The following is a 13,985-nucleotide window of genomic DNA, read 5'->3' as shown; positions in this document are numbered from 1 at the left end:
ATGGTAACTGGGCATTAACATCTTGTATACCAAATCGGACACTTTGCTAATTATGTCATAAAAATGCAAATTTTGGATAAAACAACTGATAAAGGTTGAACGAGAACTGTGTTCGCCTTGAATTTGAACACCTAGCCCACCAAAATGACTCATTTTGTGTGCACTATTTACAATGTAAAATATAATGAATATTTTAGCTATACATGGTATATCTTGTACATAAAATATATTTCAGTCAATGAATGTTGCTGAAAAGGTTAATAATGAAAAGAGCATTGTGTTGACATCTGCTTTTTTCTTCATCTTTTTATTTCATGAATATTCACATCACTGGTTGACAAACACAAAGAACATCTCTTTCATACCAAATATTCAGAATTGCAGAGGGATAATGAGCGCTAGCTAAAAGATAGATTTCTATGACAACCCATAGTTACTTTGTGATCTTCTGCATGCGCTTGCTCTGGTGTTGTGTCCCGCTTACAAAATAACTGCAGACACTACAGTGGGCCCACTTGACAGCACTGAAAAATAGTTTCTAATGAATGTTGCACACAATTGACCACTGATACACTATATCATTACATAAGAATACGGTATATTTACTGAACAGATATGGAAAGGTGTCAGTGAATTAGCCGCACTTTTCGTAGTTACAAATAACACTTGCTTGTATCTGATTGGGATTCAAGAACTAGAATTCAGTGCTGAGAAGTTTTTCATTTACCAAATGGTACAAATTGGTCCAAAACAGTCCGATATCTAGGTTGTGTGCTACTATTAGTCATAATTGAGTATTTTGATATTCCAGTTTTTACAGGATAAATAAAGAGCAACACTTTAAATGACTTGGCAGAAGACTATTGATATTCATTCCGAGTTTACTTAAGGGAATTAAATGCCATATTTTCCTGAACCAAATGACAAAATTTCAGCTAACATATAGAAAACATCTTCAAGGTAACTTTGATTACAGGTTCAAATTATTTCACATCTTATTCTAAGTTTATTACATCATGTAAAACACCAGACTTTTCCGCCCTTTCAACATGTCATTCAATTAAATATTTGTATCTACCTTCCAGGCCACCACAGGAACAAATGTCATACACGAATTCTAAATCCTACATGTGAAATACATTTTAAAACATTCTTCAAATATCAGAAAACCCAGAAGGTGGAGTCTGAAAACAAGAAGTATGGTTTCCTTTCTCGCCTTATTTAATAACAATACCATTAGTAGTTGTCCTAGGTTTATGAATGTCATCAATCACCATCCACAGCATCATGTGAACCGATATGATTTATTATTATTATTATTAAAATTACATCAGGCGTGATAAAAATGTGTCACTATATATACTGTATATACAGGGGATAGTGAAATCCTAGCACGAAAGGTAGCTTTGCAGTAATATCATTGGAAACATTTATTGTCCAATAGTGTGTCATAAATATAATTATCGAGCAAGTTGTCGCGCTACAACACTAACTTTGTCCACCTCAAATGAAACAACTCCTGATTCCCAAAAGCAAAAACTATTGTTAAACCATATATTCTTTGCAGAATCGCTTGTTAAAAGGTAAGCAATGCCCTTTGTACTGTTGTACTTTGCTACTGGTTAAGCACGTTTTACTGGACAGTGCCTTGTCTGTGAGGGACCAACAACTTTTGCTCCTTAACTTTGAAACAATTTTGTGTACCTTGCCTGTAAATTCATGCTGCCATCATACAATTTACTGCAACCTAGTGGTCAGAGATCTTATAGTTGGTGTTGACTGAGACCCACAAGGCCTCTAAAAATTAGCTGGGTAGAGTAGAGCAGGAAGTCAACACTTTGCCTCTTAAAATGTCATTATCACCATTCTGTTTATTATAACTGGATGCCTATGATGACAATCTGGTGTCAATAATAATTTGGAAGACTGTGAAATAATATTCCAGTTCATTTCAAGGATGAAAATATGTAATATAAGTCACGGTCCTTCGAATGAGGATTCTATTATTAGATAATGTTTGGAAAGCATACATATGGTGAAGGATAGAAAAAAAGATGATCACTTCTATAGAGGTTAGGTGAGGGCACACTGCAGCGCTGCTTTTAAAAAGTTGTTATAACCAGTAGCACAACACCAATGACCAACATTTCACCAGACGTTGTGTGTCTCCAATATACAGCTCAAAGCCATGTTCACATTTTCTTCACTCAAAATCAACACATTAAAACTACAACAAGTTCATATTGTCATGAACATGAACAACTTACTATTCACGTCAAAGTGCTTTTATCCCTTTCTTCAGTTTGTGACTGACAGCTACAATTTAGTTTTTACGCATGTTATACGCACATACAGTATTGTACTTATAGGCATCTCATGGATATGACTGCAGGGTACAGTACAATATCAAATATGATTTAACGGTACTTTTATTGTCTAATCTTTCTTGTTACTTTGATTATCATAAATCTAACTAACAAGACTTGTTGGTTCCCCAAAAAAGCACAGATGTAGAGTACACTTTACCCAGATACTGTTAAACAAAATTGCTATCAAGGGATGAACAGGACTGTGTTCAATGTGCACAAGAGGTTTGGGATTTTGGTGAGAGCTGTACACAATGAATATGAATTCTTTAGTACCCTATGTATTGTTCCAGATAGGCAAATGTTGCAAGCATCACAACTATAAATAGCATAAGACGTAGCTCAGCCTTAAGATTTCAGAGCCAGACTATCAGTGTTTCAGAGGCTAAGCAGCACTCTACAAGATGGGCGTGGCAGCAACACTTCACACATCTGACGTTCACTGCCACAATGACCTGACAGAACCTTCCACGTTGAAGAACAGGTCATATAAGTGGACATTTGTGAACTATAGGACCATTCTTGAATCTCAAACAAAACATTCGGTCTGGAAATGGGTACATCACAGTGTAAAATTCAAATATAAGCTTGCCAATGGAGGCAACTCTTAAGGTTCAGCACAAATAATGCTTCATCAAAAATGTGTTTTATTCCCTCAGCTGGGTATATCATAGAATTAATATTCTGATCTTATTTGAAACTGCCCAAATGCTGGAGTACTGCTGCATTGATGGCATTCATAATGTGCAGTCCAGTGGAGTCAAATACAGTAATTGTCAGTAATTTTCATAATAATTCTTTTAGAAGTAATAAAAGAAAATATTAAAATTAATGTCTGTTGTGTTTTAACGAGCTACACAAACATTGACTATGCAAAGTTGAGAAAAATGTTTGAAAAAAGCACCTACAAAAAAAACAACAACCTATCAACTTCCTTGTATTTACAATATAAATCTAAGTGAAAGTAAAGTAAGAGAATTAGATTTGAGCTCTATTGGTAATGTGTATTGAATCTCTGTATGAATATTTTTCAAAGTTTTTAACTAGCAAAATAGAATCCATACGTCTTCTTTTTCTAGTATTTTTTGTTTTAACTGTAATAACAGTTAAGACTGACTGAACATTCCCGTAACCCTGCAAAAATCAGCCTTTGTGCCTGTGCAATGTAATTTTGTCATTAGTTGAGACTTGCTTAAACGAATATGTTCTTTGGCAGTGGTGTGTGGGTATTTTTGTTTGTGTGAGTGTGCTTGCATGTGTACGATACTGTGCTTCCTCAATGAGTAAATTAATTTAAGTGGTTCCAAAAGCCAATTTTTCAAACCATATAGGTTTGCTATTACATTTCATCCCTAAAGGGCCAAAGAAGTAAAAATTAAAATTAGTGCACATCTACTTCATCGTAGCAATGGAAAAACTGTGAACCTGTATTGTGTTTTGAGGTTTCATACGCAGTTAACTCTCCTGTATTATCATGATACATCATGTAATATTATTTTTTTATGGAAGCCACAAAGAGACACGTTCTTCTTTCCATGAATTTTAACAACCTACAGCTTATCTGTGTGAGCAGCAATTGGTTAAATTATTACAATTTACTACTACAATAAAAAGATTTTCAATCCAAATCTTTTTTTAACCTTTCCTGTTAAGCTGCTTGCACATGCACAATGGGAATTTGTCTTTAATGGCTGAAAAATCTTGAAATCATGTGTTCATATCTAACGCAACTTAGCTGGTAAGCAATCAGTGTCTCACTTTGCCCCTGTGAAATACGTTAAAAATGTTACATATTTTGAAGGACTGAAGTCGTTTTGTGTCACGGCCATGTGTGGGGTCCTCAAAGTACAAACCAACCATTGGTCGATCACTCATAAAAATTGTTGCCTGGTAGGAATTGGGCCTAAGTGATTGAGATCAAAAGCAGGATGTGCAGAATGCAAATTGAAAGAATTAATCTATGCCAAATCTGCTTTACCCTTAATAGCTTTATCTGGTCCACAGGAGGATTTAGACCAAAAAAAAAAAATCTATGAACGAGCACTGAGCTGAACATTCCTGCCAGGTCACAAAAACTTTCGCCAAAATCACATGACCGCAAAGTCCATGTGTTCCTGACACGTTTTCAGTACATATGATCGCAAACTTAACAGTTCTGACACACTTGCCAAACACCAAAGCTGCCTACAGAATGGTTTGTCAATTAGTAGACAATTGTCACATACAGCTTAATGAATATCAATGGTTCCCACGCTACAATTTACGTGACGGAATTCTAAAAGGTGCGTCAACAAGCAGTTCAACTCCGAGGTTAAAGATAAGTCAAATGCCGTTTGAACACGAGTGACACAGAAGTTAGGTTGAATTTTTTAGACCAAAGTCTGATACAATTTTGCAACAGCAAAAGCATTATGACCAAAGACATTTGAAAAGTGACTTACCTATTGCTTTATCACCTCCACCCTGTGACGACTTGTGAATTTTAAAAACTTGTTCAATCATCTTCCTTATCATTGACACTAGTCTCATTTCCATGATACTGATACTAATGAGCAATTGCAGATCTAAAGGATCCATAAGAGACAATGCTAAACAAGCTCCATTTACCTACAATGAAACAGTGCTGTGCTGTAATTACCATGAATAAAAAAAAATGTTGGATAAAAAGACAAGTGCATTTAAAGTAGACGTGGAATTGCTGTATAAATGGAGATGCAGATGAAGCTGTTTGCTACATGTTGGAGGATTAGTGGGATAGTGAGTAAGTAACTAAGGTGGTAAAGTTACTTTATAGAGAAAAACAATTTTCAATTAAATATAGTTTCAGTAAGTGTTTGGGTGAACAGTAATGGGATTTTAGATTTGCATTTACATCCTCTATGCCAGTGCTCATAAGGAGTACTATAAGACAGAAGTTTCACAGACAAACAACAAGTGCTCTTCTCTATAGTGGGAGAGGCAGACGTCACCCGATTAGCATCAGAGGTCAGGGTTGGAGGACTGACAGGCAGTGAAGCCCAGAGAAACATTAAGAGGCGGACGTTGAGTTTGGTGTTGCAGGACGTGAAGGACAGGGCCAAAAGGAAGTGACCATGGAAGGTTGGTTGGTCAGCCGGTGAGCGCTAGGCGCATCACACCAAGCTGAGATTCAATCTGTGAGAAAGAAGAATAAAAATTCAAGTTGTTCTACAGTCCATAAACCTTTCAGACATACAGTATTTAATAAATAACTGATTTGTGCACTGCGTGGTGAAGCTTTAAAGCTTATTACCGTATTTTCACGACTATACGGCGCACATAAAAGTCTTACATTTTCTCCAAAATAGACAGAGCGCCTTATAATCCAGTGCACTTTATATATGGACCAATACTAAAATTGAAATCACGATAAAATAAAATAAATCAGTCGATAGGGTACACCATCCTCTACAGCTCTCACAACTACGGCAAGCCGCCCCCGACTCTACTATTTTCCCGTAGAAAAAGTACTGCACAGTGACTGCTGGGATATATAGTTCTTTACGAAGCATGGAAGACAGCGTTGGAATAGTTACGCTAGCTTCTAGCTAGCTACTATTTGCGAATGGATTGTGGCCTGGCGAGCGGCATCAACACAGCTTTACGAAGCATGGAAGACAGCGTGGGAATAGTTACGCTAGCTACTAGCTAGCTACTATTTGCGAATGGATTGTGGCCTGGCGAGCGGCATCAACACAGCTTTACGAAGCATGGAAGACAGCGTTGGAATAGTTACGCTAGCTACTAGCTAGCTACTATTTGCGAATGGATTGTGGCCGCCTGGACGAACATATAAAACTCTGCGTTTTTGATGACTCATTTGGACAATTGTACAATTCAGACACAGAAAATGGGGACTTTGATGGCTTTGTGGGTGATGATGACGTGAGTACATTGTAAAATGGCTAAATAAAGTACAACCGAACTCAGTTTTGCTTCCGTTGCCTTTTTAAAAACGTGTTTTTAGCGTGTGGGTGTAGCGTGTATGTTTAAGCTGGTGTATGTTTTGCCATGCCTGGCTGCGTCTATAAAAACGGTGCGTCCTTTGTGTGTGTAAAATACAGAAATAGCACTCGTTACTGACACTGCAGCTAAAAATACGATGCGCCGTATAGTCGTGAAAATACGGTATACTTGTATTTTGACAATAAAAAGAATTCAATTCAATTTTTAATACACATGAAATGCAAAGGATGCAGCATGATGAGACGTGCTTCTGACCTATAGATTTTGCACTGCAAGGTAGAGAGTCTTAATTTGCATTTCGAGATTGACTATGTTGACCAGAAATGTTTTTCTAAAGTGTTCGTGAGCCCCGTGTCTTTATAAAATTAATGTTGTATTTTAACCATGCCGCTTATATGCAATTTCCCCTAACATCTCAAAATCTTTTGAGGATTTTATGGACAATAAAGAATAAAACAACTATGTATATATATATATATATATATATATATATATATATATATATATATATATATATATATATATATATAGACAGAGTGCAATCCAGGCAACAAAAGAAATCGACGAAATACCATTCCTTTGCCTAAATGACATCTTTTAGACCTAAATGACCTTTTTCAGATCTTTAAAGGACACCATAAAAAGAGCACAAAGATAGGCAAACTAATTATCTGCAAATAGCACAATTTTCTATCATTTGAGTTTATAGTTACTTTTCTCAGCAATGCGCCTGTCAATACTCAGGGGGTCCCGCAAGCCGTCTCCTCCAAAAGGGGTAGGCGTGGGCTCTTTAACCCCGTTTTCCTTTGCAGCACCTGCTGGTGCTGTTGCCTTGGCAACACCTGCCGGGCCAATGCTTGGAGTGCTGTTTGGGGGTGAGGGTGTCTTTTCCTCTCCTCTCTCCTCCTGTTGCCCAATATCCATGGCAGACAAGGACACAAATATACACATGCAATTTTTAACTCCATGTTTCAAATCATGCCACTACTCCATCTAGTGGTGATGAAATCAAAGCAAATTGAATAAGCAGAAGAATAACAGGCGTATCCAACCAGTGTCTAGTTTATACCAGAAACCAATTATAAATGAATAACCATGTGCATTCACATCAATGACTTCATTTTGTGGTCAAACAGAAGCTGTGAATTCCTACGAGGCTATATAAATAAATCTGCTATGACTTGACTTCACATCTCATGGCAATTTTGTTTACTATTACCGTAATAGGATTTTATTCTACAACATTTACTGAGAATACATCAAATGAAAATTGCACCTTGTGTCCATTTGTCTGTCCATTGCCTTGTCCCACGTTGTCCAGTGAGCCAATTTTAGATTTTGCCTTAATGTTCAGTTTATGAGACTCAATCTTGACATCCCCACCACCTGTTTAAAATGTGTTAATATGAGACAATCTTAAAACAAAAATGCAGTTTGATTGGTTGGTAGCCACACATGCATGCACACACGAAGGAAAGAAAGACAACCTGGCTTGTGCTTGATATTGTCCTTGGAGCCACACTTGGATGTGACCTTGCTCAAGTCGACCTTCTTGTTCAGGATCTGCACCTGCTAAGCAGAGACACAAATGAATGGGAATTCCACCCGTACTCCGACCAAACCCCTCTTCCTGTGGAACATGACACCGTATTCATTCATATTCATGACAGATGTCAGTCTTATGACTGTCAAAAGAAGTAGTCAGTTAAAGTGTAATGTCTACCTGAGTAGATAGCGCGGACAAGCATCATCAGTGTGATCAACTGCGTAAAAAGATATTGGCTGACCTATTTTCGTTTCTTAGCTATAAGGTAGGTGGCCCGGTGGAGCGAGTGGTTAGCGCATCTGCCTCACATATCTGGGGTCCTGGGTTCAAGTCTAGGTCAGTCCACCTGTGTGGAGTTTGCATGTTCTTCCCAGGCTTGCGTGGGTTTCCTCCCACATTCCAAAGACATGGATGGTAGGCAGATTGGACACTCTAAATTGCCCCTAGGTATAAGTGTGAGTGTGAATGGTTGTTTGTCTCCTTGTGCCCTGTGATTGGCTGGCCACCAATTCAGGGTGTCCCCCGCCTCTGACCTGGAAACAGCTGGGATTGGCTCCAGCACCCCCGCGACCCTAATGAGGATAAAACGGTTCAGAAAATGGGATATATATATACGTATATATATACGTATATACATATATATATGTATATATACGTATATATATATATATATATATATATATATATATATATATATATATATATATATATATATATATGTTCTAATTGGATTTTTAAAAACTTTTTTTTAGCAACTTGCAACTTTTTTGCCTCGTTCCAGGTTTTTAGGAATTTCTTGTAAGGGTCAAGTTTGAAAATGATATATTTGTACGGCAGCTTCACAGTTCTGGGATCAAGGGTTCTATCCCAGGTAAGTCCTTACAGTGTGGAGTTTGTATGTTGCCTACATTGCCCCGACATATGGGTGTGAGCATGAATGGTTCTCCGTCTCCTTGTGCTCTGCGAGTGGCTGGCCACCAATTCAGGGTGATGCCGCCTGGTCCCTGTAGTTAGCTGGGATACCCTCCAGCGCCCCTCTGGCCTCTTGTGAGGATACACAGTAAGGAAAGTGATGAATTAATATATATTTAATAAAACAATAACATTTATCACTATATATATAGTATAATTTCAGTGAATTTTAAATGATTGAAGCGATTTTCACTATAACCTTTCTGTTTTGACAACAGTAAGGACAAAAACAAAACCTGCACATTACATATATAAATAGATGGGTGCATGTGCGTATTAGACAGACAGAAAGACAGCAATATTAAGGATCCTGTTCAGACTGGTAAACATTGTTATTGCAGGTATTGGTTGAAAACTAGTTGAAAAAGTACAAATCATGCTTCTGGACACATGCATTAGAGTTAAAGCACTGATTAAAGATGAATGTTAAATGTCCACATTCATCACTAGGCAGAGTGAAAGGCAGGACAACCATAAGCAATGACAGAAAACATACCTTGATGCTATACACTAAGGTGAAGATTTGTCTTTTGAAGTGCATAATTTTGGTGTAAATACAGCCCAGTCAGGTCTACACAATCAAATTTGCTTGCAGTCATATTGCATTATAAAACTTACACTGCTATCACATTTTTTCTGAAGAAGAAAGAATGTAGATTTATTTGTAGCTGCTCCAAGATAAAATAGATGTTCAAAACAATTTGGAATTTTCCTAAATGTTACTTAAGTCTCATGCCAAAACAGTCTACTCTCACCAGCAGCAGCAGCTTTACTTACATTGCCACCTCCAGGGACATGTTTGATATTGTCCTTGGAGCCACAGCGAGACGTGACATGGCTGAAGTCCAGCTTTTTGTGCACTATCTGAACCTAAAGACAAGCAGGGAGACACATAGGCAAGCAAGAAAAAGGAGAGGTATCAGATAGAGGTGTGAGGAAGAGAGAATAGAATAAGAAATAGAAAGAGATGAGAGCAGCAGAAAAGAGCAGATGAGCTGGCAGCTTTAAGTTTACGGGAAACTTGCACTGTTATGGAAGTGTTTCTGTCATGTCAAATGCTTTCTCTCTAAAATTAGCTCGTTGTTGGAATATCAGACAAATTGAGCTAATCCATGAGACAGGCATTTTGGAGACGTTTTAAATAGAATAGAATAGAATAGACAAAAAAAGAAGAATTTTGACATCTGAATAAGATGTCAAAATCTGATAAGATTACTTAATAACAGAGCGCTTCCATTGACAGCATAAGATAAAGGTAGCAAAGGACAGGTGAGACAGAGCACATGCAACACAATACTGTACTGCACAACACATTCAGGGTGGTTGTGTCAACAAATTCCAAACTACATAGAAAAGAACAAATACTTTCACCAGGTTTGTGAGAAAAATACCACCATTTTTGATTAAGCACAGATCCCCCGCCAACATTGAAGCTAACCCCGGATAAGTGACCTGCATTTAGGGCTGGGTATCAGCTGTGGTCTGCTGTATCTGATATCACTTACTAAAAATGTGGTGCTTAGTCCCTTTTTGACGGGGTACTTAAAAAGGAAAATACATAAATGCAACCTAAAAACAATAACAGATGACTTGAGTTGCTTTTATCAGTTACAATTTAAAGAGAACTGAATACTCAGTCTTTTCTGGGTCTTAGAAGCAACTATACAAGAAAATCCATTGACTTTTACTTTACATCTAATGCAAAGTGTCTCTCGTAAAACCCACATTCACAATAGCTATAGTTATCTTTAGAGTGCCAAAGCAGGCAGGCATGAAATGCCTCCTCTCATTCTCTGTCTTCATCTCTTTCACCAGAAATAAACTGGAATGCTGCCACAAGTGGCGTGGCAACAACAAAGCATGACTCACTGTTAACCCAATCACACACGTGCTAACACAGACTCTCATTTCTCACTAAAATTAAAAAGCTATACCTGAGGTCAGAGTATTAAATATTGTCCAAAAGAGCAATCTAACATACTACTACCTGTAACTCTGCATGCTAGTTGCAATTACAGCCAAGGTGCGGTTTCCCACACATATTTTACCTATGTTTTTATTTTTGGCTTCATTCCTACATTTAAATGACCCCCTCTTTCATTTATTTGAACATACCTAACTGCAAACTGAAATGCAAATGATCAATTTAACCAAGCATTTCTACTTCAACTTTCCGCCAATTGTTGGATTTAATCTAAAATGCTGTATTCTCTGCACTATAACGCACAACTAAAAGACTTCAATTTCCTCAAAAGCTGGCAGTGGGCCTCATAATCCGATGCGTCTTATATATGGAACGATATTGGTTAATAATTTGTAGAAAATTCCCTTTACCACAGCTCTATCTAGTTCACGGATAATACAACTCCTCACCACTAATACTAACATCCGTCTTCATTTGAAAAGGCCACTCGTAAACATCCAATCCTTTAACCAATCGTGTTTAAAAAAAGTGAAAGGTTCAACCAAATGTATTAGTGGTAAATAGACTTTCAGGTGTTTCGTACCTTTCCACCTTCATGGCACTTAAAGCACTTTGACACTATCTCGTCATTCACTTACTGATAACACACCAATTTACGGTTCACTATCTCATTCAAAAATGTCACCAGGGCGAGGAATAGAGCCTGCAAACTTCAGGTTGGGAACCAATTACGCTAACACTGAACCACATGGCTCTTCGTGAGTAAACCGGTAATATTTCATGAAAACAAAACAGGATTATTAAACGCTCATTGCAAAGAGTTTGGCCTAAAAATAGAGTGTCTAAGATAATCAATTGGGATCTGTAAATTCATTCTATGCGGTTTGGAAAATGAAAGAACGAATGTTATGTTATCCACAGAGTAAACATTATGTTCTAATTATGAAAGATGGTATTAAATAAAGCTAAATGTTATTCTGTCATAACGGTGAAAGACAATAAACACAAACAGCTATGTAAGCAGAGTACATACTACATGGTGTTAACACTGACTGGCACCTTTACCCACGAATATTCAAATAGTTCCAGACCAACAAAAAACAAAACTACAATTTGGTGACAAGTACAATAAAAAAATTACTTAAAATATATGATCTGTTCAGCCATTGTGTGACGAAAGTGACATCCGTCACTCCTCATCCGTGTAGCACCAAAACGTTGATACTCGAAACAGCAGAAAAATAGCTAAGAAATTAGGTGCACACCTTTTATAGTTTCTTTACCAGTATGTTGCTGTCATTCTAATTTCACTCAGACAAAATCCGCTTCCATCTCTCGGTCCATAAAAGCTTGTGTCCCAATAATAATGTGTAGCTTGGCGGGTAGACAATGTGTGTCGAATAGGCAGGAAAATCTGAGATAGTTGGACTTGATTGGTTAAAATACTACTTGCATTTTGACATGCCCAACTTCCCGGAAGAATTGGCTTTTATTCATGTTTTATCCATTGGAACAATTAAATTCTGTATCTTTTTACAAGGCTCTTTGTGCTGGGATGCACATGATCATGTGTCTATCCCTTTAAGTTTCGACTGGCAGTTGCACTGTTGATTTAACACTATTTTTGCGATAAATGATGCCTTTTATGCTAAAACCGATAAGCAACTTGTTCCTGAAAACCCCTACTAGGTGCCACAAACACTTCATTGTAGTGAGAGGAATAGCGGTTTGACATTTTCAAGAAATCTTTCTTGCTTCATTTGCAACACTGCACAATGTGTCAAGACTCGTATTCTTTAAATACAGATTTTTTTTCTGGGGGGGGAAAATCTTTCTTAAGCCGTGCTCCACCTTACTGCTTCTTTTGTATGTTAGCAATGAAAAAAGTAGTAGGAAGGGATTATTGGCATGTATAAATGAATATGTGGATTGGCGGGGACTCACTCTTGCCTTGGAAGGATTGGAGGGGTCTGTTGTCTTGTTGTTCTGTATGGAAGACACCTGGGGAGACACCCACAACCTGGTCAATAAATATCACAATTTCTATTGTAGGTATTTAGACCATAGGACGGTTATCTTAATTATGAAAATGGTCAGCCATTTTCCAGCATTTTTTTAATTCATTCAAAAACTCATTCACCAGTTATACCTGTTAACAAAAACAACAGTGCATCTTGATTTGTGCCATTAACATCATTGCCATATCTATTTGGTAATTTGGCAGACAAATATGCACCAAACTGCACATCTTGGCATAATAACTGTGTTTCCATGAAAATGCCCTATATTACTGACAATTTGACATCTGACAGTTGGTCTGAATTTATGCCTCTTCAAACTCCCATTGGTTTTGGTGCTGGGAAACCAACATCAAACACAATTTCGGTGGGTTGAAACACAGTGAAAACAGAAACATGAGTTCCCCTGGCGTTTGAGGCAGATTTTATTCATGATTTTGTGATCAAAGCTGCCTGATGGTGTAGTGGTTTCCTTGCCTAACGGTGCGGGCAGGCATGTGCTCGACTCCCGCTGGTGGCGGTATGATTGTGAGTGAGAATGGTCGTTTGTCTCTCTGTGTTCCCTACGGCTGACTGGTGACCAGTCTAGGGTGTAGTCTGCCTTTCACCCAAAGGCAACTAGGATAGTCTCCAGCAACCCCCGCAACCGTTACAAGGATACACGGTATGGAAGATGAATGAATTAGTGAACGATGTACGTTGAACTTTTTAAATGATGCTATATTTGCTGGGTAGGGTGTGGATGGGGTCTTTAGACAAACATGAACAACCAGGTGGAAGGCAAAACTCTAAGCGTCCACTCTATTGTGCAGATCTCTCATCTCCTCTAGTCAACTTTACACCATCCAACAGTGAAGGCCTGCTTGGTGTTCCTCATACTTTTTGTGCTTGCCCTCCCAGATTTATTCTTTTTTCCCCCTGTCATGTCAAGGACTTGCAATGCGCTCTCTGAGTGTAAAGGGAAGGTGAAGGTGACTGCCCATTGGCTACAAATGAATCGGTGAATGATCATGGCAAAAGCAATGCATAATACTGCCTCTTTGCACCAACATGATAGTCTCAATATTTGAAACAAACACAACCCTAACACTCCCACATAAAGAGACATTCAACTGTGGACAGGCACACAGTTCCCATTTTCACTACAGTAATACTTTGAGATACGAGCTTAATGC

General features: G+C 37.9%; 1 protein-coding gene across 1 annotated transcript in view; it reads right to left on the bottom strand.

The window, feature by feature from the left end:
* Positions 1-4,721: 4,721 nt before the first annotated feature.
* LOC144085483 (uncharacterized) overlaps positions 4,722-13,985 on the bottom strand; it is a 52,860-nt gene continuing 43,596 nt past the window's right edge. Inside the window, exons 12-17 of the mRNA XM_077614800.1 lie at positions 12,737-12,793; positions 9,646-9,738; positions 7,838-7,919; positions 7,627-7,736; positions 7,064-7,256; positions 4,722-5,519 (exon numbers count right to left, since the gene is read on the bottom strand). Coding sequence (XP_077470926.1) covers positions 5,515-5,519; positions 7,064-7,256; positions 7,627-7,736; positions 7,838-7,919; positions 9,646-9,738; positions 12,737-12,793 — 540 coding nt within the window. The 3' untranslated portion in view covers positions 4,722-5,514. The remainder of the gene's footprint in view (positions 5,520-7,063; positions 7,257-7,626; positions 7,737-7,837; positions 7,920-9,645; positions 9,739-12,736; positions 12,794-13,985) is intronic.

This window comes from Stigmatopora argus, chromosome 12 (assembly GCF_051989625.1).
Source record: "Stigmatopora argus isolate UIUO_Sarg chromosome 12, RoL_Sarg_1.0, whole genome shotgun sequence".
Taxonomy (NCBI): domain Eukaryota; kingdom Metazoa; phylum Chordata; class Actinopteri; order Syngnathiformes; family Syngnathidae; genus Stigmatopora; species Stigmatopora argus.
This window is presented reverse-complemented; position numbering and strand designations above follow the sequence as displayed.